Source organism: Gadus chalcogrammus, chromosome 9, assembly GCF_026213295.1.
Source record: "Gadus chalcogrammus isolate NIFS_2021 chromosome 9, NIFS_Gcha_1.0, whole genome shotgun sequence".
In the NCBI taxonomy this organism is placed as follows: domain Eukaryota; kingdom Metazoa; phylum Chordata; class Actinopteri; order Gadiformes; family Gadidae; genus Gadus; species Gadus chalcogrammus.
In genome coordinates, this window is record NC_079420.1 from 11,528,408 (window position 1) to 11,554,628 (window position 26,221).

Here is a 26,221-nt window from a genome sequence, read left to right on the forward strand (position 1 = left end):
TACTGTAGTGTTAACACGGCCCCCACTCTGACCCCCGTACTGTAGTGTTAACACGGTCCCCACTCTGACCCCCGTACTGTCGTGTTAACACGGCCCCCACTCTGAGCCCCGTACTGTAGTGTTAACACGGTCCCCACTCTGACCCGCGTACTGTCGTGTTAACACGGTCCCCACTCTGACCCGCGTACTGTCGTGTTAACACGGTCCCCACTCTGACCCCCGTACTGTCGTGTTAACACGGCCCCCACTCTGACCCGCGTACTGTCGTGTTAACACGGTCCCCACTCTGACCCGCGTACTGTAGTGTGTTAACACGGCCCCCACTCTGACCATACTGTAGTGTGTTAACACAGTCCCCATACTGTAGTGTGTTAACACAGTCCCCATACTGTAGTGTGTTAACACAGTCCCCATACTGTAGTGTGTTAACACAGTCCCCATACTGTAGTGTGTTAACACGGTCCCCATACTGTAGTGTGTTAACACAGTCCCCATACTGTAGTGTGTTAACACGGTCCCCATACTGTAGTGTGTTAACACAGTCCCCATACTGTAGTGTGTTAACACAGTCCCCATACTGTAGTGTGTTAACGCAGTCCCCATACTGTAGTGTGTTAACACAGTCCCCATACTGTAGTGGGTTTACACGGTCCCCATGCTGTAGTGTGTTAACACAGTCCCCATACTGTAGTGGGTTTACACAGTCCTCATACTGTAGTGGGTTTACACGGTCCTGGGTTTGCGTGGTCTGAACTATGTTGCGGTTCCACAGGGGAGATCTCCAAGAAGGGTCTTGTGGTTCCGATGTCCAAAGACGTCTACGGCCCCGCCCTGAAGAGGCTGAAGGAGGAGGGGCTAATCATCACCTGCAAGAGCACCCTACACGAGTAGAGGAGGAGGAGAGGAGAACTCTGCAAGAGTTGAGGAAGGGAGACGAGGAGTAGAGGAGAGGAGGAGTAGTCTGCAGGAGTAGAGAAGGAGGAGAGGAGGTGAGGAAGAGAAGCATATCACTGTAGCTATGACGGGCAGACAGACAGACAGGCAGGCAGGCAGACAGACAGACAGAAGGTTTATTATTTGAAATCCAGAAACACGTTTACTTACTCAATGAAACCGTTACACCGAACCAAGTGGACTATTGAGTCTATAACCAGCAGTCACTAGTCCTGTGGCTGGAGTAGTGAGTCTATAACCAGCAGTAACTAGTCCTGTGGCTGGACTAGTGAGTCTATAACTAGCAGTTACTAGTCCTGTGAATGGACTAGTGAGTATAACCAGCATTAAATAGTCCTGTGGCTGGACTAGTGAGTCCATAACCAGCACTAATTAGTCCCGTGGTTAGGGTTAGTTAGTAGTGAACAAAAGAGCTGTCTCCTCATCTCTCGCCTCCTTTCTGGCTGTCAAGACAACCATGGTAACGCTGATGCACCGCCCTGGCCTCCCCTGATTGGTGCGATCAGTCCATGTGACCCCGGTTGTCTGCACCCGCCCTCTTTATGTTCCGTCTGCTCATTGGCTCCCGGCTCCCTCCCCTTCTAAATGTCAGTATTTATATTAAGATCTGAAAGCTGTATTTTCTTACACTACGAACAATCACTATCGTTACATATTTCTATTTTTTACTAAAGGTCAAAGTCAATTATTTTAGGGTCAGAGTTCTAAGGGACGATTGTTGTTTGAAACACGTTTAACATGTTTAACATGTTGCATTACACCCGTGTGTGTGTTTGTGTGTGTCTTTGTGTGTGTCTGTACTGCTGGGATGGTCTGGGACGAGACATTATCTCTGCTGTTACTTGTTTTCATTTTTCCTTCTGCATTAAAGATGGAACGTGCAACATGTGTGTACCTCTATCTACATTAAAGATGACGTTTAAAGATACTCTATTCAACAAAACTTAAATCAGCCTCTCTCTCGTTGGACCCTGGCGTGGTGGCGTTGTGCGTTGTCGCGCTGTGGCGTTGTGGCGGAGGGACGGGGAAAGCAAGTGACTGCAGAAGGCCGTCGTACCAAAACAATGCGCTTAGAGAAACCCCGAAACCAAAACACTTGTAATCGTCTGTTCGGAGGCAGCGATGCGAACTAGGCCAGCGCTCACCGAGCGGCCGTCATTATGTCATTAGGAGAAGTCAGAAATGCAAACGAGCCGGCGGCTGGTGGGGGGGGGGTGGGGGGGGGGGGGGGGGGGGGACCTGACCTACTTTCTTCCCCGACCGCTCACTTCTGGTGTCGCCGTGGCGATTAATGGCCAAGACGTCAAAACAACAACTGGGGGCTTAAGACGCTTTGGTGCCACGCTCCTCCGTCAGCGAGAGGAAGATCCTCCACCCTGACAACACCCCCACCCTAACCACTCCCACAGCCCACCCCACCTCCCTGACCTCCACCGCTGCCTCCCTGACCTCCACCTCCCTGACCTCCACCTCCCTGACCTCCACCGCTGCCTCCCTGACCTCCACCTCCCTGACCTCCACCTCCCTGACCTCCATGCCGCCTCCCTTACCACCACCTCCCTGACCTCCACCTCCCTGACCTCCAACTCCCTGACCTCCACCTCCCTGACCTCCACCTGCCTGACCTCCACCTCCCTGACCTCCACCTGCCTGACCTCCACCTGCCTGACCTCCACCTGCCTGACCTCCACCTGCCTGACCTCCACCGCCGCCTCCCTTACCACCACCTCCCTGACCTCCACCTCCCTGACCACCACCTCCCTGACCTCCACCTCCGGGACCTCCACCACCCTGACCTCCCCCCTTGCCCCCCTCACCTCCCCAAAACAAGCAAGGCCACAAAGAGTCTGGTTCCAAGATGTTTATTTCTTAGTTCTCTATCTACAATTTGGGGTCAGTACCCATAATATTTAGCACAGTTTATTATAAAAAACAACATACTACTACATAATTAGAATTTAATGGTATACGTTTAAATCCCTAGAAAATAGTCCAATATAAAATCTAGCGGTATAAATAGAGATTTGGTCCATTGAGTTCTAGATTATTCTGTACATTAGCGTGGTCTCGTGGGTTCAGTGCCCGCCTGGATTCAAACGTCTACAAAAGATTCCCTTTTACCCATTTGGCGTGTGGCCGATAAATAGAGTTTAAGAGCGGTTAGTTATCGAGCCGCTGGTTAGCATGAGTTAGTCTACAGTCCTATTACATCTGGACCAACAAAAGAGGAGAAGTACAAAAAAACAAGGCACAATAACAAGTCCAACCTGTCAACAACGTCCAGTAGACCCCTCAGACCCAGCAAGACCTAGGGTCTAGAACAGGTGGTCCCATCAGGACCTAGGGTCTAGACCAGACCCAGCAGGACCGAGGGTCTAGACCAGACCTGGTGGTCCCAGTAGGGTCTAGGTTCTAGACCAGTCCGGGAGATGGGGCCTGTTGATTGACGGCAAGGGGCAGGGGAGGTGGTGGGAGGAGGTGATGGCTGAATGTGGATTCCTGGCTTCTGATTGGATGTTCACACCAAAGACTCCAGGCTCTCTGCGGTCGTGGAGGCGGGGCTTGCGGTGTGGGAGGAGTCAAGGAGCTTCTGGTCCTGCTGAGACCCGACCAGACTCAGCAGGGTCCGGTACAGGAGCTGGACCTGGTCCTGAAACCCGACCCAGGACCCCACCGTTAAATAGGGACAACCATTTACCCATACTAGTTAATACATTTACTACCATTTACTACTACTAGTTTCTACATTAACTATCGGTTACAAGTACTATTTACTACATTGACTACCATTTACTAGTACTAGTTACTGAATGTATTACCGTACTACTTACTAGTACTAAAACATTTACTACCATTTACTAGAACTACATCCTACATTTATTACTCTTTACTAGTACTAGTTACTACATTTGCTATTTACTAGTTGCTAATTTATTTTTATTATTTACTACCATTTACTAGTAGTATTTGCTAATAATAGTCACTACTACCTACTGGTTGTATTTCCTCATAGTACAGTGTAGTAGTATTTCCTCGTATTGTGCATTAGTATTTCCTGATAGTACTGTGTAGTAGTATTTCCTAGTTGTAAGTGTAGTAGTACTGGGCGGTCAGGAGGCCGAGGTGATGAAGGACTCGGAGAACATCCACATGTCAACATGTTGTTCCAGATCTATCTGCTGCTGTTCCTGTGTTTACCGAACAGCGGGCTGTGATTGGCTGGATTCAGGCCATGTGTCTGAGATGATGGATTACTGACATCTTCACCATGACGTTCATTAATGACTCGCAATGTGTTCCGTATTGATTGTATTGGAAGACATCGGATTAGATTACTCTACAATATCGGTTCTGATGACTAGATAAATAATGAGATGAGGCGGTTATATTAGAGAAGAATATGTTCTGGATATTATAGATTTATGCTACATGTTAGCTAGGGTGTGTTGGACTCCACACTGAAAGGTTTTGGGTTCGATCCCCAATGTCTAAAATCTACCTGCAGGCATATAGATGATAATCAATAGCTCATCAATAGAGGATAATCAGTAGCTCATCAATAGAGAATAATCAGTAGCTCATCAATAGAGGATAATCAGTAGCTCGTCAATAGAGGATAATCAGTAGCTCATCAATAGAGGATAATCATTAGCTCATCAATAGAGGATAATCAGTAGCTCATCAATAGAGGATAATCAATAGCTCATCAATAGAGGATAATAGTAGCTCATCAACAGATGATAATCAGTAGATGATAACACCTAGCTCATCAAATGAGGATAATCAATAGAGGACAATCAGTAGCTCATCAATAGAAGATAATCAATAGAGGATAATCAGTAGCTCATCAATAGTGGGTAATCAGTATCTCATCAATATATGATAATCAGCTCAATAGAGGATAGTCAATAGATGATAATCAATAGCATGATCAATAGCTCATGAATAGGTGATAATCAGTAGCTCATCAATAGGTGATAATCAGTAGCTCATCAATAGATGATAATCAATAGCTCATCAATAGATGATAATCAATAGGTTATCAATAGTCTTACGGGCTGAGTGAAAGTCCCAGGTCTCATCAGGTTGGTCATACGGACTGTCTGGAACACGTCCACAGACTCCTCCCCCTCCAGCTGATCCACCAATGAGATGAGGGAGCAGAAGGTCCCAGCGGCCACGCCCCCCGTCCTGCCAGACGGAGACCACACCCCATCGTTACAGTGGGAACCAGCGGAAAAAAAACTGTACGTAAAAGAAAAGGTCTTTAAGGCTAGTGGACCTTAAAGGTCCTTTTGGGTTAATAAACCATGTTTGTAGGAGTACTGGTCTTGCTGGTCCGGGACCAGTGTGTTAATGTAAAGGTCCTTTAAAGTGTGTAGAAGTGCTGGTCTTACTGGTCCGGGACCAGTGTGTAAAGGTCCTTTAAGGTGAGTGTAGCAGTACTGGTCTTACTGGGCCTGGACCAGCTGTTAATGTCAAGCTCCTTTAAGGTGAGTGTAGCAGTACTGGTCTTACTGGTCCGGGACCAGCTGTTAATGTAAAGCTCCTTTAAGGTGTGTAGCAGTACTGGTCTTACAGGTCCTGGACCAGCATGGGCCCCTCCCCGGCCCTCGCTTCCCGGACCAGGTGGACCAGCTCCAGGGTGCTGCTGGGGGGGCGCTCAGGGTCCGGCCAGCAGGGGGTCCGGAACAGCTTCACCTCCAGGACAAAGTCATCCTGAGACCAGGATCAGGATCAGAAAGTTATTAAGTACATCAACAATATAGAGAGATATTTTTATATCGAACCCGACTCCCATATCTGAGACAGTCTAAGTGCTGGTCCAGACCCAGAACCTGGTACTGGGATGGAACCCAGACCCTGGTACTGGGATGGAACCCAGACCCTTGGATGGAACCCCAGACCCTGCTCATTGGACTGGAACTCCAGACCTTGGGAGTGGACCCCCGGACCCTAGGCCTGGTCACCTGGGCGGCCTGCAGCAGCAGCTCCTGGATGACGAGGTTCTCCTCGCCAGACAGACACATCGTGTTCTCGCCGCGCTGGGTCACAGTGAAGCGCTCACAGCTGATTGGCTGTTGCTTCTTGGGCCAGAACGCACAGGGCTCGGCCACCCCCTCCTGCAGGGAAGGAAGAGTCAGCTGCTGATTGGCCCTCCCGACCCCCTCCAGCGGTGGACAGGGCGGGGTTTATGAGAATACACTGTGCAACACTAGTCTGTGGTCATCGTTAATCTCGTCTCATTCAGTCTGAACCCAACTGGTTAGTAGGAATGATTCTCTGTGGGGAAACTCACAGTGCTGTGGTCGCCGTCGGGCAGAGAGACGATGGTCTGGACCCCCTGGTCCCAGACCATCGTCCAGAAGTCCCGGACCGTGGAGGGCAGCGGCCGCTGGGTCACAAGGAACTCCCTGCAGCGCCGGTAGCCCTGAGGACGGAAGGATGGCAGATCGGGTGAACAGGACCACAGGACGGCAGGACGGGTGAACAGGCTGGCTAGCACACTAGGTTAACATGCTGGTTGGCACGCTAGTTGAAGAGGTTGGTTAGCATGCTAGTTTAACAGGCTGGTTAGAATGTGACTTTAACATGCTAGTTAAACATGCTGGTTAGCGTGCTAGTTTAACATGCTAGTTAGCATGCTAGTTAAACATGCTGGTTAGCAAGCTAGTTTTACGTGCTGGTTAGCATGCTTACTAGCATGCTAGTTCAAATGCTAGTGTAACATGCTAGTTTAAAGGGGCCTGCCCGTAATTCCGACACCTCATTGTTCCGACGTCTTAATGGTCCGAAATATTTCCCATTAGATCGACATGCCACTATGCTGACGGTTCAATGTTACGAAAACGGAACCCATTGTTCCGAAGGGCAGTTTGTCCGACTTTTCCAAAAGGAAGCGCATTAGGCCGACGGTATAAAAGTCTTTATGTGTAGGCCTATTCGGCATATTGAACCGTTGGCCTATAATGCGCCTCTTGTTTGACTTATCGGACAAACGGACCTTCGGAACAATGGGTTCCGTTTTCGTAACTTTGAACCTTCGGCATAGTGGCATGTCGATCTAACGGGAAATATTTCGGACCATTGAGACGTCGGAACAATGAGGTGTCGGAATTACGGCATGGCACCAGTTTAATATATATACAGCTTAGCAAGCACGTTCGTTTTTAATGGATGCACCGCGGCTAGCCAGGAGTATGGTTGGGAAGTCAAATGAGTTTGTTGAAGGTTCTCACTGTGATGAAAGAGGCGTTGATGTAGTCCGAGGCATCCTCTGAGCTTGTGGAGAGACGCACGCGGGAGCTCTCCACTGGAACACATCAGAGGGTTAGCTTCTATGATAGATCGTGTAGATTCACAATCCTAGAGTCACACCATGGCCTGTGACCGGCCCCCCCTCTCACCACTACACTAACCCTTACCCTTAGTCTCTTATACACTAACCCTTACTTTATCACTTAGTCTCTCAAACACTAACCCTTACTTTATCACTTAGTCTCTTATACACTAACCCTTACTTATGACTTAGTCTCTCATACACTAACCCTTACTTATCACTTAGTCTCTCATACACTAACCCTTACTTTATCACTTAGTGTCTCATTAACCCTTACTATGCTACTGAGTGTCTCACCAGGGATCACAGAGGATGGCCGGTTCTTGCTGCGGTTCGATTCCCTCATGGCGGCGGAGAAGTCCCCGTGTTGGCCTCCGGGCAGGGAGATGAGCTGAGGAGACGGAGGAGACATTGAGGATCAGAACCAGCAACCTCGCCGCGCCGAGGGCCGTCTCACCGGCAGTGAGGGCCATCTCACCGGCAGTGAGGGCCATCTCACCAGCAGAGAGGGCCATCTCACCAGCAGAGAGGGCCATCTCAGCAGCTCCTGTCCACCTGCTCTCTTCAGCTGCTTTACGTGGAGGCTCAAGTCAAGGACGTTCTGTCTGAACTTCTGACTATGGACAACAGCTCGGCTATCAAAGGGCTCTGCAGCCCTTTGATAGCCTCCGAGGAGCGGGTGTGTAACGCCCATTGAAATACTGGAGGCTCCGGCTCCTTTTACTGATGGTCTAATCACACCGTAGAACTACAATACAATACAGACATGAAATTAGTTCAGCTTCTTTCTGCTTTGAGGTAAGTTCAGCTTTTATCTGCTATCAGGTGAGTTCAGCTTCTATCATTGTTCAGTAAACTTTCTGTTCAGAATATTCCCTCCGCCATTTAACCTCTCCATTGCACCATTGTCATTTTTATTTTTATTTTCTAATATTTTTATTTTATTTATATTTTCTAATTGTCTCTGTGGTAGTACATGTCTCTGTGGTAATACATATCTCAGTAGTATTAGTACATATCTCTGTTATAGTACATATACCTCTGTAGTACTAGTGCTAGTACATATCTCTACAGTAGTAGTCCTAGTACATATCTCTGTACTAGTAGTATTACATATCTCTGTAGTAGTACATATATCTCTGTAGTACTAGTGCTAGTACATATCTCTGTAGTAGTAGTAGTAGTACATATATCTCTGTAGTACTAGTGCTAGTACATATCTCTGTAGTAGTAGTAGTAGTAGTAGTACATATCTCTGTAGTAGTACATATATCTCTGTAGTAGTAGTCCTAGAACATATCTGTAGTAGTGGTACATATCTCTGTAGTAGTAGTACACATCTCTGTAGTAGTACTAGTACATATCTCTGTAGTAGTACATGTATCTCTGTATTACTAGTACATGTCTCTGTGGTAATACATATCTGTATTAGTACATATATTTCTGTAGTACTAGTACATATCTCTGTATTAGTACATATATCTCTGTAGTACATATTTCTCTGTAGTACTAGTACAAGTACATATCTCTGTAGTGGTTGTGGTAATAGTACATATCTCTGTAGTAGTACACCTCTCTGTAGTACTAGTACATATCTCTTTAGTAGTTGTAGTACACATCTCTGTAGTGGTTGTAGTACTAGTACATATCTCAGTAGTAGTACACCTCTCTGTAGTACTAGTACACATCTCTGTAGTGGTTGTAGTACTAGTACATATCTCAGTAGTAGTACACCTCTCTGTAGTACTAGTACACATCTCTGTAGTGGTTGTAGTACTAGTAGATGTCTCTGTCACAGCAGCACAGTGGCCGGTCCGCTGCTCACCTTAAACTGCTTCTCCAGCCTGGTGTTCCCCGACGGCCCGGAGGTCAGGAGCTCGTCCACGTAGCGGTGGAGCAGAGCGGAGCCCACCTCCGCCTCCCTGGTCTGGACGGCCTCCACCAGAACATCATGGAGGAACACATACTGCTGCTGAGAACAGACAGAGGAACACATACTGCTGCTGAGAACAGACAGAGGAACACATACTGCTGCTGAGAACAGACAGAGGAACACATACTGCTGCTGAGAACAGACAGAGGAACACGTACTGCTGCTGAGAACAGACAGAGGAACACATACTGCTGAGCACACAGAGGAACACGTACTGCTGCTGAGAACAGACAGAGGAACACATACTGCTGCTGAGAACAGACAGAGGAACACATACTGCTGAGCACACAGAGGAACACATACTGCTGAGCACACAGAGGAACACATACTGCTGAGCACACAGAGGAACACATACTGCTGAGCACACAGAGGAACACATACTGCTGAGCACAGAGAGAGGAACGTTCTGCTGAACACAAAGAGGAACACACAACAGGATGTGACCAATAAAAAATCGTTGAACTTTGAACACCTTCTGCTGACCACACAGAGGAACACGTCCTGCTCCTGAACTGTAGATGAACGAGTTCTACGTAAACAGAGATCATGTGATCCTCTTAGGGGGTTGAGGGGGCGGGTTTATACAGGTCCTGACCTGCGTCTGGACCAGGAAGTTCCTCTGGGTGCGGATGTGCTGCAGGAAGCCCTTGATGTTGACGGTCCCCTGCTGGCGGATCTGCTGCAGCATGCTGTCCAGGACCAGGTAGGTCCCGGTCCGGCCCACCCCCGCACTGGACCCCAGAGACAACGTTTAGAGGAGGGTATTAGGCCACCATCCTAGGGTGATGGAGGTCTTTGGCGGCCATCCTAGGGAGGTGGAGGTCATTGGCCAACATCCTATGGGGGTGGAGGTCATTGGCTAACATCCTATGGTGGTGGAGGTCATTAGGCCACCATTCTATGGAGGTTCAGGTCACTGGCCGCCATCCTATGGTGGTGGTGCAATAAGGGTCATGTTGAAGCTCCTTTGAAAGAAAAGATTTAAAAAGCAGAATATCCAACCAGACTTTGGGTGTCCTTGAGGGTCTCATAGACGGAAACATTTGTATGAAATCTCTATCTAATCTCCAATTAAAAAGGCAGCAATCTGTTTTTGTTATTAAAGAGTTGGAGAACTTGGAAAGTACTTTGATTTCTAAGGAGAAGGGAGCAGTTCTTTTTTATGATGGGATTGATGGTTTTGCACAAAGGCCTGTTATATCATCTGTTTTAATTATTTATTTCCATAATTCGAGAGACGATTACCAGAAGCCATGGAGAAGGCAGATTGCTACTTTAGTTGCATTTCTCTTAGATAGCTCAGAGGTTTGGGGGAATACAATACTGTTAATACAATGTCAAGCACAAGGAAAACGTACTATCATACTGTTACTCGTTTGCTTTGGTTATTAATTATTATGAAACATCCTTTTGAGTTTTATGTATATGTTCCAAGGCTTTGGTTTATAATGAGGTGAAGGTTGGTGAGACAAGAGTGTTTAGAAGACACTTGAACAGATGTCACTGATACGCTTCTTAGCGTACTGTCCAAGGGGGATTGGACAGGGTCAGGGTGTCCATGGAGGACAGGGCAGGGTGTCCACTAATGTGAATTTCAAGTCCTTCAGCAGTCAAACGTTTAAGAGCTCTCTGCTTATTAGAGCCTGTAAATCATGTTTCCCTAAAGGTTCCAGTCTGTCTGGAGCTCGGCCCTCTACTCAGACTGGTGCACACCGGTCTGGTCTCACCCTACCTGCAGTGCACCACCACGGGCCCCATGTCGGGGGTCCGGGCCTGGGAGGACCTGCGTATGAAGGTGAGGAGCGGCAGGGCGTACTCCGGGACCCCCATGTCCGGCCACTGGGTGTACTGGAAGTGCAACACCGTCTGCTCTGCGCCACGACCCTTCTGGGACCCCTGGGGAGGAGACAGGAAGTATTATCCACCGAAGAATCCGCCTCCAGGATGGACTAACATCAGAGGAGGCGTCGACCGGTTGAACCCTTCGTCTACCGGCCGGGGCGGCCCCCACAACTAGATCAATAGAAATGGAGATAAAGCCTGTAGACGCTACAGACGGGACCAGAGCTACGCTATAACCACTTGTTCGATGCCTGGGAAGTCCACTTAAACACTTTAAAAATACACTTTAACCACTTTAAAAGACTGAATAAGTTAAGGGAATTCCGTGGCACTTGGTGGGGTGGCGTCATGCAGTGTTTGGGGGCGTGGCCCTGCGTTGGGGTGGAACCATGCAGTGTTAGGGGGCGTAGCCCTGCTCAAGGTGGAGTCATGCGGTATTGTGGGGTGTGGCCCTGCCGGCTCGCTGACCTTCTTGAGGCGTGTGTTGCGGAGGGTGAAGGTCCTCTGGGTGTAGAACGCCAGCTCCTTCACGCTCTTCACCGTTACCAGGAAGCCACCGTACTCCTCCTGGCTCTCCATTGGCCAGTACTGGTCACACTTCCTCTGAACGGGGGGAGGGGGGGGGGGCGACATAAATTCAGCGCAGCGTTCATAGGTTCGATCTGTCACACGGCTATGTATGAGTCCACAGTTAGGACATCGATCCCTTTACAGAACTCGATGTTGTTGCCGTTATGTTTACATGCGCCTTTGTTCACCTTAAAGTATTTTGATATTGAAACTAATTGTCTGTGGGACTGAAAACATCGCTCTGTTAATGCCGTCACAGCTAGCTAGTCAGTCTGCTATCAGCAGCTAGCGGTGGCGGCGTGGCCCCACCCGTCCGTTCTCCATCAGGTTGGTGATCATGACGATGACCCCGGTCCTCTGCTCCCACACCATCCTCCAGAAGTCGTCCACGCTGGAGCGCAGCGGGCCCTGGGCCGCGATGTACGCCCTGGGCCGGTTGAAACCCTGCACACACGTAGAGTACACACACAACTGGTTTGAACTGGTTCAGAGCCAGCTAGAGACCCCTGGTCTGAGAGGATGAAGCGGTTCCTTACGTCCACGTAGTTGGCATTGATGTAATCCCCCGTCTGCCCGCTGTCCGTCTGGGTGGACAGACGGACTCTGCTGTGGTCGTCTGCAGGGGGAACCACAACGTCAATATGAGTCTGGTTCCACCTACCCAGTCCCCAGTGAAGCCTCCGGATGGTTCCAGACCCGAGGGGGGGCTCCGTTAACCACTCACATGCCAGCACGTTGACGTAGCGGTTCTTGGTCTTGTTGTCCGGGTGCCGGGCGCTGTCCGATGTCATGCCGATGTCCATGGAGTACGCCTGGAGCTCCTGGACCCAACCACACAAAGAGCTCTGAACGCCGGCTGGGCCATAAATAACCAGCGCTTCAGCTTCTAGTCTAGAGCTCTGAAGAAGAGCTCGCTGTAGTGACCAATACTAGTTGTGAAGCATGTTAGCTGACGGGTGTGAAAAAAGCCAGGCTTGAGCAGGTGTAAAGCATGCTAGGTGTGCAGCAAGCTAGGTGTAAAGCATGCTATGTGTGTAGCATGATGGGTGCTAGATGTGTAGAAGGCTAGGTGTAGAGCATGCCAGAAGTGCAGCATGCCAGTTTGCAGCATGCTAGGTTTGGACGATGCTGAATGTGGAGGCTCTCACCTCATAGCTCTCCTTCAGGATCTGAGGATGATGATGATAATGATGATGATGATGATGATGAGGAAGGCAGCCATGATGTCATCACAGACACAGCAAACCAAAATGACCAAAAGAGAAGCAGAGCAGACGTTGGCTACAGGTCGAGGGTCACCACAGGGCATGAGCTTTGATCTGCGACCCCTCTACATGCACATTGGTTTTTCAGTGGAAGCGCTAGACACTTTCCTACAGTTCCAACTGTTCCCAGTGTTCCCACTGTTTCCACTCCACCATGTGGTGAAGCGACCCCAAGTACCTCGAACTCCCGGGAGAAACCGTGTGATTGGTGCATCTCGGCCACGTGTCTGACGAACTCCTTCACAGGGACCGCCTCGTGGTCTGACGTCAACAGCAACAACGTCAAGAACAACAACACAGCGACCATGACAACATCATGACAACACGTCAATAAAGGTGAGTGAGTGAGTGAGTAAGTGTCCGTCCGTCCGTCTGTCTGTCTGTCTGTGCCTGTACTCGCCTGTGTTAAAGGCCGTCTGGGTGATGACGCGAGGGGAGTTGCTGTCCTCGATGTAGAAGCTGGCCGTCTGGAAACAGTTCCTGGAAAACAGGGGTCAGGCAGGGGTCACACAGGGGCCAGACAGGGGGGAGTTAAGAGGTCAGACATGGGTCGTAGAGAGGTCAGACAGATCGTACAGGGGTACTTATAAAACTTAGACCATTTAGAGTCATGCAAAAGATAAAAGAGACAGCTTTTACTCAACATGTTGAAATTAAGTTCAAATATTAGAATAGTAGAATGATTCGATACAGATGATGTGGTTGAGGTCTGCTTGAGGAACTATAGAATAACGACGATGTACTGATGTCAGATGAAGTCGTGTTGTGACCCGACTAAACCAGCGTATACACGTGTCCCGGTTGCTCAGCTCGGTGAAAACACAGCAGGGGGTTTTTATTGTGGCGATGAGTGCGTCAGGGCCATTTGAAAACGTTGTAATCTCTCTCCGACACGAAGAAAAGATGTCTGCCTTAATCCGACACGTTTTTAAGGGGATCAGAGACGAGCCCGCGGTGGCCCGACCCTCGAATCCTCCTCCGCTCGAGGGTCCTCCTTCGATCCGAGGGTCTACTCCGCTCCTCCTCCACTCCGAGGGTCTTCACCGGAGCCCGTCTTCTTCTGGCTCAGGTAGAGACACCAGGTTCACAACCACTACTCTCCCCACATCAACTTCCTGCCACATAATGCCGCTTCCCCCAGTGCCCCAGTGACTTGAGCCAGTGGTGTTCTGGGTGAACACTGTAGCTGGCGTTGTAGCTGCTGAACTCAGTGTAGCACCAGGTGGATTCTGCTGTAGATCGTAAAGACTCGGCACTACTCCAACTTCCTTCTTCTCTTGTCACGTGTTTGTATAATCTTTGTTCTACGTGTTGTTATATGGTCTGCAGATGTTTTAGGGTCTACAGATGTAACCTCTCCAGATGTTAATACGGTCTACAGATGTTTATAGATTCTACTCCAGATGTTTACTATGTTTACAGAGATGTAATGGTCTGAAGATGTCTCTACTCCAGATGTTTACAGATGTGTTATTGTCTGTAGATGTCTTTACTCCAGATGTTTTCTGATATGTTATGGTCTGCAGATGTCTCTGCTCCAGATGTTTTGCTGTGACTTTGTGTTGCTGACTTGCGGAGGGCAGGGATAAGGTGGTGGGGGGGGGGGGGGGGGGGGTGGATTAAGCAGGTCTGACCTCTGACCCGCGGCTTACAGCGCGCTACACGAGCGCTCATGTTCCTCTGTAATCAGGGCGATGTTCTTTCCCCCGCCCAGACCCCAGGGGGGGGGGGCACCCCAGGGGAGGGGCCCCAAGCGTCCCTGGGGGGCTGAGCCCACCACGCCCGGTGCTGGGAGGCTGGCAGCTTAGCGTTACCAGCTTAGCGAGGCAGACAAAACAAAAAACAATGCTGTGTTCTGAAGGTGAGCGGGAGAGGACACTGAGAGACAAAGGGAGGTGGTGGAGTAGGAGAAGGAGGAGAGGACACTCTGAGAGACAAAGGGAGGAGTAGGAGAAGGAGGAGAGGACACTCTGAGAGACAAAGGGAGGAGGAGAAGGAGGAGAGGACACTGAGAGACAAAGGGAGGTGGTGGAGGAGGAGGGGACACTCTGAGAGACAAAGGGAGGAGGAGGAGAGGACACTCTGAGAGACAAAGGGAGGAGGAGGAGGAGGAGAGGACACTCTGAGAGACAAAGGGAGGAGGAGGAGGAGGAGAGGACACTCTGAGAGAAAAAGGGAGGAGGAGAAGGAGGAGAGGACATTGAGAGACAAAGGGAGGAGGAGGAGAAGGAGGAGAGGACACTCTGAGAGACAAAGGGAGGTGGTGGAGGAGGAGGAGTAGGAGAAGGAGGAGAGGACACTAAGAGACAAAGGGAGGTGGTTGAGGAGGAGAGGACACTCTGAGAGACAAAGGGAGGAGGAGGAGGAGGAGAGGACACTCTGAGAGACAAAGGGAGGAGGAGGAGGAGAGGACACTTTGAGAGACAAAGGGAGGAGGAGGAGGAGGAGAGGACACTCTGAGAGACAAAGGGTGGCGGAGGAGAAGGAGGGGAGGACACTCTGAGAGATAAAGGGAGGAGGACGAGATGACACTCTGAGAGACAAAGGAGGGGAGGAAGAGGAGGAGGAGAGGACACTTTGAGAGACAAAGGGAGGAGGAGGAGCAGGAGGAGGAGACGACACTTTGAGAGACAAAGGGAGGAGGAGGAGGAGCACTCTTCCCCTCCATCAGAGAGACGACTCAACACGCTATGAATTCTGGTAACAAACATCTCAAGGCCAAAGGAGAGCAAAAATGGAAGTCCAATCACAAACACACACACATACACAAAAACACACACCATATCCACACACACACATAAAAATAAATAAATAAATAAACATAAAAAACACAATTTACACACACTATATATACAGACACACAAACACACTATATATACACACACACACACACACACACACACACACACACACACACACACACACACACACACAAACCATACAGTGTGGTGATTCGCTCGCCCTGTGATTGGCCGGCCGTGTGTTTGTTTACTCTAGCTCTGTGATTGGCCGACAGTGTGTTCGCTCTAGCCCTGTGATGGCTGACAGTGTGTTTGCTCTAGCCCTGTGATTGGCTGACAGGGTGTTCGCTCTAGCCCTGTGATTGATTGAAAGTGTGTTCACTCTAGCCCTGTGATTTGCTGACAGTGTGTTTCACTCTAACCCTGTGATTGGCTGACAGTATGAATGTGGTGAGTAGAACAGAATTTCCTCAGTGTCTAAGTGCAGCGTTGAATGGTTTGTGTTTAACATCGAGAGCTCTTCAGGTGAGGAGGAACGTTTTGGATGTTCTACTTCAGCGGTCTCTCGTTTGCTCCTTCATCATCGTTCCCCAGATCACTGGGTGGGGTCCCTACGTCCGGCCTACATCAGAACCCACCCTGTTCACACTCACACACATCGCCATGTGTGTCTCTCTGAGCCCACGTTACTTTTAGATTCAGGGCGTTTAGCAGACGCTTTTATCCAGAGCGACCTACAATAAGTACATTAGTCCTAAGAAAGAGAAACAACAATATATCTCTGTCGGTACAGTGGGGATGTTCATATAACCAAGTGCCACGCACTAACTATGGCTAGGTTAACCCATTCCCAACAGAGATAGACACGTTAGTTATGTGGTCCTGGTGGTCCACTCAGAGCCTCCTAGAAGGGGTCTGTAGTGAGGGGGAGGAGCCTCCCAGAGGGGTCGTAGGGAGGGGGAGGAGCCTACCTCCAGTACACCAGGATCCCCATCAGCACCATGAGGCCGAGGCCGGTCAGCACCGACACCACCGCCAGCGGCACCACCGCCCCCGCCTCCGTCAGCCCCACCGCCCCCACCCGCGACTCGTGGCTGCTGTTACTTGCGTCTGGGGAGGAACACACACACACTCATCAGGTCTGCCTCGGCGGCAGAGCAAGGCACTGGCCGTGCACGGTTAGGGGTTCCACTCCCACTGGTAGAGAAAGGCATGACCATTGCCAGGGTTGTTGGTTCTATTCCCTATCTATCTCGACTGGTAGACACACGCACGCAGACACACACATGCAGAAACAGACACAGACACACACGCATGCAAGCAGCCACATAGGCCACGAAAATCTCCCCTCAAAGCCCAGAGAGGCGACCGTGAACGCAACCTGCACATGCACGCAAACATGCACACAAGCACACTCACGCACGCACACACACACGAGCGCCCACCTCTCGTCAAGTCAATTAAGAGTCACACACACACACGCACACATGTTCGCAGTTCGCTGAATGATGTCAATGATAACCGTCAAACGGAGCCGACCTCGACACCTTTTATTTCTCATTTGCAAACCAGATGGGGAGAGGGAGAGAACCCGCCAGTATCGACTAACCTTGACGTGGAACGCGCGCCGTTAAAACGTACCTGCTCCGTTCAGCCGCTGAATGACAAGGTCATCCTTGTTAACAACTATTTAGTATTTGGCGGCTGTGCTTTTCCGCCAAGCTAGAACGAGCCGGCATTCATTCAGTAAATATTCATCATCCACTCAGAAAGCCAACAATAACAGCAGGGAAAAGGGTTGGATTGAATGTTTTCTACTCAAAGTGACAAAAGGTGAGTCGTGTTTGGGAGGAGAATGGAGCTGAGGTGAGATTCAGAAGCCGCTCGCTGAAAGGCGCGCCGACCGATGAAAGGAGCGCATTGAACGCGTTCCCTGAGAATGTGTAACTCGCTGTTTGTGTTCAACGCGCGAAGGCTTTTCCTGCCAAAAAACATGTTGCTACTAACGTTAAAGTTAGTTTGTAATCCAAAACATTTTTTCTAAGTAGGCTTACTAGCAACTTTCGTGATTGAGCAGAGTGGCTGAGCTGAACAGTAATTATGAGAGGTCGGAATCCGCGAGGGGTTCTGCTGCCCCCCTGTGGTGCGTCGGCGAACTGCACCTGCCAGCGGTGAATCGACCCCCTGACGACTCAGCAATACACTGGAACCTATCTGGTCAGTCACCCTAGACCTCCAGGTGGAGGGAGGGGGTATACCCAAAGCCCTCCAGAATGGGCCAGACCTACGAGCAATCAGAGGCTGAGTCCCAGTGCCACACCTCATGGGGCGCTGGGACTGACCTTCACTCCGAGGCCTACGAGATGCTACTGCTCTAAGGAGCCTCCTGATTGGCTCAGACTCACCGCACACACACTGGCGTTCAGACACAGGGAGGGGAGGGGTTAGGGTCTAGGGGTCAAAGGTTAGGGTTAAACCCTAGAGGTCAACAGTAAGGGGTTATGGTTTAGTGGTTAGGGTTTAAAGGTTAGAGTTTAGTGGATTAAAGGTTAGGGTTTAGAGGTCAACAGTAAGGGTTTAGTGGATTAGAGGTTAGGGTTTAGAGGTTAGGGGTTAGAGGTTAGGGTTGGGGTTTAGTGGTTTAGAGGTTAGGATTTAGAGATTAGGGTTTAGTGGTTAGGGTTTAGAAATTGGCATTTAGTGGTTAGGGTTTAGAAGCTATGAGGTTAGGGTTTAGTGGTTTAGAAGCTAGGCTAAGTTTAGAGGTTAGGATTTAGAGGTTAGGGTTTAAAGATTAGTTGTTGAGGGATAAAGGTTGAGTGGTTTAGAGGTTAGTGGTTCAGAGGTCAGGGTTTAGTGGTTAGGGGTTTAGAAGTAAAGGGTTTAGAGGTTAGGGTTTAGTGGTTTAAATGTTAGGGGTTATTGGTTTAGAGGTAAGTGTTGAGAGGTTAGAGGTTAGGGTTTAGAGGTAGGTGTTTAGAGGTTAGGGTTTAGAGGTAATTTAGAGGTTAGGGTTCAGAGGTTAGGGTTTAGAGGTTAGGGTCGAGGTAATTTAGAGGTTAGGGTTCAGAGGTTAGGGTTAAGAGGTAGGTGTTTAGAGGTTAAGGGTTTAGAGGTAATTGTTTAGATGTTAAGGGTTTAGAGGTTAGGGTTTAGTGGTTTAAAGGTTAGGGTTAAGTGGTAAGGGTTTAGAGGTAAGGGTTTATAAGTTAGGTTTTAGTGGTTTCGAGGTCAGTGGTTTGAAGGTGTGGGGTTAGAGCATTGGTTCTCAAAGTGCGGCCCACAGGCCAATGGCGGCCCGCGGAATCATTCCTGGCGGCCCGCAATGACATACATAATTATGTAAGTTATATAAAAAAAAAAAAAAATCATAATAATAATAACAAAAATAAATGAATATAAAGAGAAAAGTCGACTCTCTAGCTTTCAAGCTTTTTTCACCTCAGTTTCGTGATTTAGACCTCACTTGACCTCACTCCCGGAGGTCCACGGTGCAATGTTTTTTTTGACCACTGGGATGCTGGCGGTGTTTCCTGCCAATTTTTTTTTCTTTTGGCGGCCCTCAGTCAAATTTTGGGTTCCTAAATTGGCATTGAGTTGTCAAAACCTTGAGAACCCCTGGGTTAGAGGGTAAGGGTTTAGAGGTTAGGGTTCAGTGGTTTAGGGGTAAGGAATGGAGGTTGGGGTTTGAAGGTGTGGTGTTAGAGGTTTAGGGTTGAGTGATGATGGATAGAGGCCCATGGGCCTCTGGTTCAGTTGTTTACCTTCCACCAGCTCCTCCTCCTCCCCCCCCTCCTCCTCGAGGAGGAGGTCTCTCTCCGTGTGCTCGGGTATACTGAAGTCGGAGGAGGTGTCCCCCGAGCCGCTCTGCTCCTCCCCTGCTCGCCGTCGCCATGACGACGAGGGGGAGGGGCTCAACGTGGTCCCCATGTAGGCCATGCCCCCCGTCTCCGTAGCAACGGCAGCGCTCCCGCTCTCGGCCTCGAAGTAGAAGGCGGAGGAGCGCTCGTCGTCGGGGGGCGGGGTCTCGGCTGTGGGGGGCGTGGTCTCGGCCGCGGGGGGGGGAGGGGTGGAGGAGGAAGTGATGCGGGGGGAAACAGGAAGTACACTTTCACCGGAGGCGGAGAAGTCCTCCTCCTGCTGGGCGGAGCCTGAGGCCACGCCCCCCCAGGCCCCTCCCTCTGGGGTGGGGGAGGAGATTGGAGAGGGGGAGGGGGAGGGGTGGTGGACGGACGTGGGGGACCAATCAAAGTCGTCCGTGGCTGTAAGAGAGAGGGAGGGGTCACTGGTGGGGGGAGGGGGGGGAGGAAGGAGGACGTGTGAGGAGGAGGAGGGAGGAGAAGGACGGGAGGACAGTCTTTCAGCCGGCGCAGAGGAAGAAGCCCGTGGGGGGTTGGTGGCTACGCTAGCATAGGTAGCGCTGCTAGCGTGGCGCACTATGCTAGCGGCTACTTCCCACGCAGCGGAAGGAGAGGAGGAGGAGGGGGAGGGCGGGGGGGAGGAGGCGTGTGTCTGGAACGGCGCCAGCGAGGGTTCGACCGAGCAGGAGCACATGGCGTCCATGCCTCCGCCGCCGCCGCAGCTCGCTAGCACGTAGCCGCAGCCACCGCTAGCTTCAAACCCCCACTCCTCCTCCCCCCCTCCACCAACCGAGGAGGAAGAGGACGGCGGGAGCAGGAGGGGCGGGGCGAGAGAGAGAGACACTGCGAGGACAGGGGGCGATTGAGGGAGCTCTGGCGTCGCCGACGGCAACCCGACCGAGGGAAGGGGCGGAGTCTCGCTAAAGGAGGTGAGGAGGTCACCGGAGTAGACCCCCGATGAAGACCCAGACAACTCATCGTCATCTTTATCCCCATCACCATCATCATCATCATCATCATCATCATCATCATCATCATCATCATCACCCTCACCACCATCATCACCACCATCATCATCACCACCATCATCATCACCATCAGAGAGGGGGGGGTGGAGGGAGGTGGGGGGCGTGGCAGAAGCAGGGGGCGTGGCCGAGGAGGAGGCGTCATGCTGCTGTGAGCCAGCAGGGGGAGGGGCTTGCAGGCAGCAGGAGGGGGAAGGGGCGGAGCTAGCCGGGCTGGGGTCCAGCAGAGCTGAGGAAGAGGAGGAGGAGGAGGAGGAAGCCTGAGCGACTTGATGCTCACCGGTGGTGTATGACGGGATACCGGTGAAGTGCATGCTGGGAGTTGTAGTCCTCAGCTGGGGTTTCTCGGACACCCCGCGGGATTGTGGGTGGATGAGGCTGACCTCTGACCTCTCACTCCCTGTTGCTGTGGCGTTTGAATTGGCGATGGCCTCCTCGTCTCCACGGTTACCGTCATATGCACCGGGGGAGGGGGCATGGACGTGTGTGTTGTTGAGTGTGCTTGTACTGTTGGGTGTGTTTATGTTTGAGATGTTGTTGTATGTGTCCGTAGTGGTGTGTGTGTCTTTAGTGTTGTGTGCTTCCATGGTGTTATGTCTATCTGTGATGTTGTGTGTGTCTGTACTGGTGTGTGTTTCCTTGTTGTGGTGTCTATCTGTGCTGGTGTGTATATCTGTGGTGTTATGTGAATCGGAGCTGGTGTGTGTGTCTGTGGTGTTGTGTCTATCTGTGCTGGTGTGTGTGTCCGTGGTGTTGTGTGTGTCTGTACTTCTGTGTGTTTCTGTGGTGTTTTGTGTCTCTGTGCTGGCGTGTGTGTGGTTGTGTATCGGTGGGATGCCACTATATTCCTCCTGCTCTCTTCCTCTGTCTCCTGGTCCAGCAGTGCCCCCTGCTGGCGGACTGGAAGTACTGTGGCGCAGCCCTGCTGTCGTGGAGCTCACAGCCCCGACTGGCCCCCGGGTGGGCTGGGCAAGGGTGGGGGTACCCTGGGTGGAGGTGCCCTGGGTGGGGGTACTCTTGGTGGAGGTACCCTGGGTGGGGGTACCCTGGATGGTGGTTCTGGGGTCAGGAAGGAGTGGGAGGAGGTCTGGGGTTCTGGATGGGTCTGTGGACACGGGTGAACCCGCCTCCACTTCCTTCCCCACTTCCTCCTCAACTTCCTCCTCTACCACCTCCTTCTCCTGCCCCACGAGCACAACATCGTTCTCCTCCTCTTCCTCCTCCTCCTCTTCCTCCTGGACTGGGTCTGGGTCGTAGTCTCCCTGGTGGTGACAGGAAGTGACATCATTTAAACCCGCCTCCACACCTGACCCACTTCCGGTTGGCTCATCATTTGTTGCTCAACAGTTCTTCTGGTTCCTCTCGGGACCAGAAGATAGTGTGTGTGTGTGTGTGTGTGTGTGCGTGCGTGCGCGCGCGTTTGTGAATGTGAGTGTGTGTGCTCACCTCGTTCACATCGTCCCACGCAGAGTCCAGCGAGTCTACTAGAAATAAACACAAGTTTCATATTAGAGTAGATGAAGGAGGAATCCTCCCACGTGATTGGCTGAGCAGAGACAGCATCATCCTCATTAAGGTGGGGTCAGCTCGATACGGCGGATCTGGTTGGTCGATTCTGGGAGATATGTGTGCGTGCAGAGCGTGTATTACTGATTGTGACGTGAACATCAGGGGACTAAATGTTGATTTTTTATGTGTTTCCTTTGTGTGTGTCCCCACACACACACGCTCACACACACACACTCACACACTCACACTTGCATACAAACAAAAATACACACACACGCACACAGACACACACATATACTGTATTTTAGGGTAGAGATGGTTAAATGTAGGTATATGGTTAGAGATGGTTTGGTTTAAGTATTAGATTAGGGATGGTTAGGATTAGGTATTAGATTAGAGATGATTAGGATTAGGTATTGGGTTAGATATAGTTAGTATAGGAATGAGGATAGAAATGGTTAAGGTTAGTTATGGTGATAGCTTGAGGCTAACAGAGAATATAGTTAACTAAGTTGTTTTAGCTAACAAAGAGCTTGAGTTGTTTGAGGTAGTTTTAGCTAACATAATGACCTAGTGGATTGAGGCTAACATTGAGCTAGTTATAGCTAACATAATGACCTGGTTGATTGAGGCTAACATTGAGCTTGTTTTAGCTAGCATAATGACTAGTGCTGTGTTCCGATATCCATACTTCCGGTACTTGCTATACTTAGTTTGAGTACGTAGGGCGTTCCAATAAGATCGGGGCGAAAAGAAGTGTACTGAAAGGACCCGTATGGTGTACTCAAAACGCTCAGACCGCTGAGTGTGGATTGATGTACAGCTTTTATAGCTTTTATAGCTTTCATATTATTATAGCTGCTAGGCGTAAAGTGTTCACAGTTCACAGCTGGATGTTTTGGGTGGGTGACGACGAGCCGCGTCGGCAGTCGCGATCGTAATTTCTGGTTAGTATTCGATTTGGAACACTGACATCATGAGTGCAGATAGTGTTCTACACGTTTAGGTGTACTCATGGAAGTATGGATATCTGAACACAGCACAGGTGGATTGAAGCTAAAATTTAGCAAGTTTTAGCTAACTTGATGGTCTGGTGTTCATGTAGCATTCAGTCACACAGGAGCAGGCGGAGACCGACACAGAACTTGGTACAACATGGACCAGTTTATTATCAACTTTAGTCATAAATTACACTTATTATTATCATATATATACTATATATATATTATTATTTTGTATATATATATATATATATATAGTTCCATTGTATACAAATGCTATGTTTTACTTTTACATAAAAGGGGTCACTCAGAGGTCATGAACAAGAGAGAGATACAAACCAAAACATCAGAGAAAGAACGACACCTCAGAGGGAGAGAGACAGGGGGAGAGGAACCAAGAGAGAGACCAGGGGGGAGACCAAGAGAGAGACCAGGAGAGAGACCAGGGGGGAGACCAAGAGAGCGACCAGGAGAGAGAACAGAGGGAGAGAAGAGAGAGAGAGCAGGGGGGAAAACTAAGAGACAGACCAGCAGAGAGATCAGGGGGAAGACCAAACTGTTGCATAGTTTCAGGTTTCTGAGGACCAAAGTCTGGAGAGATGGCAGAACCGTTGGGTTCTATAAAGCGTAGATTTAGAACCCGGTCGTGGAGGTTCTCCGCCGCGCTACAGAGTCTCTGACGGGCCAGTCGACAAGCGGTCAGCGCTAGCGTTAGCCTAGCCTGCTACAGGTGTGCTAGGCGCGGTCTCCGTGGAGACGGCCGGGCGAGGCGGGGTCGCTCTTACCGGGGTCGTAGGTCGGCATGGTGACGGTCAGCTGGTCACTCAGCCGTCCCAGGAGGCCTCCCGTGCAGACGGCCACCACCTCCAGGCTGTAGCTGGTGTTAGCCAGGAGGTCCTGCAGGATCGCCCCCTGGTGGTGGGAGGGTAGAGTACACTCAATACCAGTAAGACAGGAAATAATAATCATGAGTTTAAACACTCGGGCCAGCTTGGGGACACTGGGAGTGGAGGTGAACTTGAGGGTGTACAGTCTTAGCAGGGGCCCAGTGGGAATGCAACCCCTAACCCTGGCAGTGTTAATGCCTTGCTCCCCCAGTGGGAATGGAACCTCAGGTATGGGTCAGGGGGTCATCTAGCTCTAGGAGGCCTCTAGGTAGACTGAGGACATTGGGGATCAAACCCAGACCCTGTGGCCCTGGGACCCTGGCCCTCACCACGTCCTGGTCCCCGTCCGTGAGGTACTCGATGGTAGGCAGTGCGGGGTTGCCGGCGGGCCGGTAGCGGACGGCGTAGCGGTCGATGGCACCGTCGTAGACGGAGCGCGGCCGCTCCCACATCACCAGCAGGCTGCTGCGGTTCTGGGCCACCGCCAGAACCTTCTCTGGCTCCGAGCTGCACTCTGGAGGCACACAGAACCTTTAGAACCTGGAGGACCTCACGGTGCTCATCACGGAACATCATCAAGAACCTGAAGAACCTACTCATCACAGAACATTAAGAACCTGAAGAACCTCATCTAGAACCTGAAGATCCTCACCTAGAACCTGAAGAACCTGCTCATCACAGAACCTTTAGAACCTGGAGGACCTCACGGTGCTCATCACAGAACCTCATCTAGAACCTGAAGAACCTGCTCATCACAGAACATTAAGAACCTGAAGAACCTCATCTAGAACCTGAAGATCCTCACCTAGAACCTGAAGAACCTGCTCATCACAGAACTTTTAGATCCTGAAGAACCTCATCTAGAACCTGAAGAACCTCACCTAGAACCTGAAGAACCTGCTCATCACAGAACCTTAAGAACCTAGAGGACCTCACAGTGCTCATCACATAACCTCATCTAGAACCTGAAGAACCACATCTAGAACCTGGAGAACCTCACGCTGTCAGGCTCATCACAGAACCTCGGTGATGAGCGTGATGACGGTCGGACCTCATAACATTACTGTCTCGGTAGCTAATTACAATCATTCATTAGACTTTGCTGTCAAGTAGTGGTATATAGAAACCTCTCATTCAAACATGCACACACTCACTCACCCCTTCCCCCTCGATCACTCTCTCTCACTCACTCCCCTCCCGTTGACTCTGGTCGGCATCACCAGGCTGAACCTCCATCTCACGGCCACTAGAGGGTAGGATCGCCCCTCGACAGAGTTAAGTAAAGACCTCCGATCTCTCACCACAACTAGAACGACGAGCGCAATAGAAAAACCCTCTCCGTGTAAAATAAGATGAGGTTATCAATAAACTACAATACGTCGGTGTATACCATGGTCAATCAATAGCTGGAATACTAGTACCAATAGTAGTTGCTGATACATATGGGTTAACACACAATAGAACTTCAACAACAAGCATAGAAATGTTTTGGAGGCTGCATCATAAACGTCGGATCATTGGTCATGTGCTGGACTATACCACTCTAGGTATTGAGCCGCTCTAGGGATGAAACTGTCGAGTGTTGACTACCAGAGAAACTACCAGCTGCCTGTTAAAACAACATTCTGGATGCATGAATTGATCCTGGCTGGTTTCACATCACAGATCAATCAGAACCGTTCAATACTATTGATCACTAGCTCTGTGCTCTGATTGGTCGGTCGTTGCGGGGATGTAGGACAGCAAAACCCATTCTGAGCACCACCTCCTCTCCTCCTCTCCTCCTCCTCTCCTCTCTCCTCTGTATAGGTGTGTGTGTAGGTGTGTGTTTATCAGGTGTGTACCACCAGGTGTGTTCCGTACCAGGTGTGTGTATCAGGGGTTTGTCCCAGGTGTGTGCCGTACCAGGTGTGTGTGTACTAGGTTTGTGTACCAGGTGTGTGCCGTACCAGGTGTGTGTATCAGGGGTGTGTCCCAGGTGTGTGTGTACCAGGTGTGGGCCGTACCAGGTGTGCTGAGCTCCTCGCTGCCGGTGTAGGAGGAGTACACCTGTCCGGTGAAGCGGGGGGGCTGCTCCCGGAAGTTGTTCTGCAGGTAGTCCATCAGCATGACGTAGCCCGCCTGCTGCATTGTCATCACCTCACAGAACACCTCCAGCTACAGACAGACAGACAGACAGACAGACAGACAGACAGACAGACAGACAGACAGACAGACAGACAGACAGACAGACAGACACACACACACACAGACACCCACAGACACACAGACAGACACACATACAGACACACACA

The 26,221-nt window shown here is 50.4% G+C and overlaps 2 protein-coding genes across 4 annotated transcripts in view; one reads left to right on the top strand and one right to left on the bottom strand.

Moving 5' to 3' along the window:
* aass (aminoadipate-semialdehyde synthase) overlaps window positions 1-1,907 on the top strand; it is a 30,623-nt gene extending 28,716 nt beyond the window's left edge. For all 3 annotated transcript variants that reach the window (XM_056598370.1, XM_056598369.1, XM_056598368.1), the window contains exon 24: window positions 773-1,907. In XM_056598370.1, the coding sequence (XP_056454345.1) occupies window positions 773-891 (119 nt within the window). In that variant the 3' untranslated portion in view covers window positions 892-1,907. The remainder of the gene's footprint in view (window positions 1-772) is intronic.
* A 900-nt stretch (window positions 1,908-2,807) lies between these two features.
* The window catches only part of ptprz1a (protein tyrosine phosphatase receptor type Z1a), a 33,237-nt gene continuing 9,823 nt past the window's right edge, over window positions 2,808-26,221 (bottom strand). Inside the window, exons 9-33 of the mRNA XM_056598792.1 lie at window positions 25,934-26,084; window positions 24,257-24,441; window positions 23,826-23,952; window positions 21,977-22,014; window positions 21,441-21,792; window positions 20,811-20,969; window positions 19,410-19,820; window positions 16,617-16,755; window positions 13,305-13,384; window positions 13,083-13,165; window positions 12,788-12,808; window positions 12,364-12,460; window positions 12,176-12,255; window positions 11,949-12,083; window positions 11,538-11,672; window positions 10,960-11,123; window positions 9,823-9,958; window positions 9,120-9,266; window positions 7,592-7,685; window positions 7,194-7,267; window positions 6,254-6,385; window positions 5,889-6,077; window positions 5,534-5,673; window positions 5,010-5,145; window positions 2,808-3,604 (exon numbers count right to left, since the gene is read on the bottom strand). Of these exons, the coding sequence (XP_056454767.1) occupies window positions 3,473-3,604; window positions 5,010-5,145; window positions 5,534-5,673; window positions 5,889-6,077; window positions 6,254-6,385; window positions 7,194-7,267; window positions 7,592-7,685; window positions 9,120-9,266; window positions 9,823-9,958; window positions 10,960-11,123; window positions 11,538-11,672; window positions 11,949-12,083; window positions 12,176-12,255; window positions 12,364-12,460; window positions 12,788-12,808; window positions 13,083-13,165; window positions 13,305-13,384; window positions 16,617-16,755; window positions 19,410-19,820; window positions 20,811-20,969; window positions 21,441-21,792; window positions 21,977-22,014; window positions 23,826-23,952; window positions 24,257-24,441; window positions 25,934-26,084 (3,537 nt within the window). The 3' untranslated portion in view covers window positions 2,808-3,472. The remainder of the gene's footprint in view (window positions 3,605-5,009; window positions 5,146-5,533; window positions 5,674-5,888; window positions 6,078-6,253; window positions 6,386-7,193; window positions 7,268-7,591; window positions 7,686-9,119; window positions 9,267-9,822; window positions 9,959-10,959; window positions 11,124-11,537; window positions 11,673-11,948; window positions 12,084-12,175; window positions 12,256-12,363; window positions 12,461-12,787; window positions 12,809-13,082; window positions 13,166-13,304; window positions 13,385-16,616; window positions 16,756-19,409; window positions 19,821-20,810; window positions 20,970-21,440; window positions 21,793-21,976; window positions 22,015-23,825; window positions 23,953-24,256; window positions 24,442-25,933; window positions 26,085-26,221) is intronic.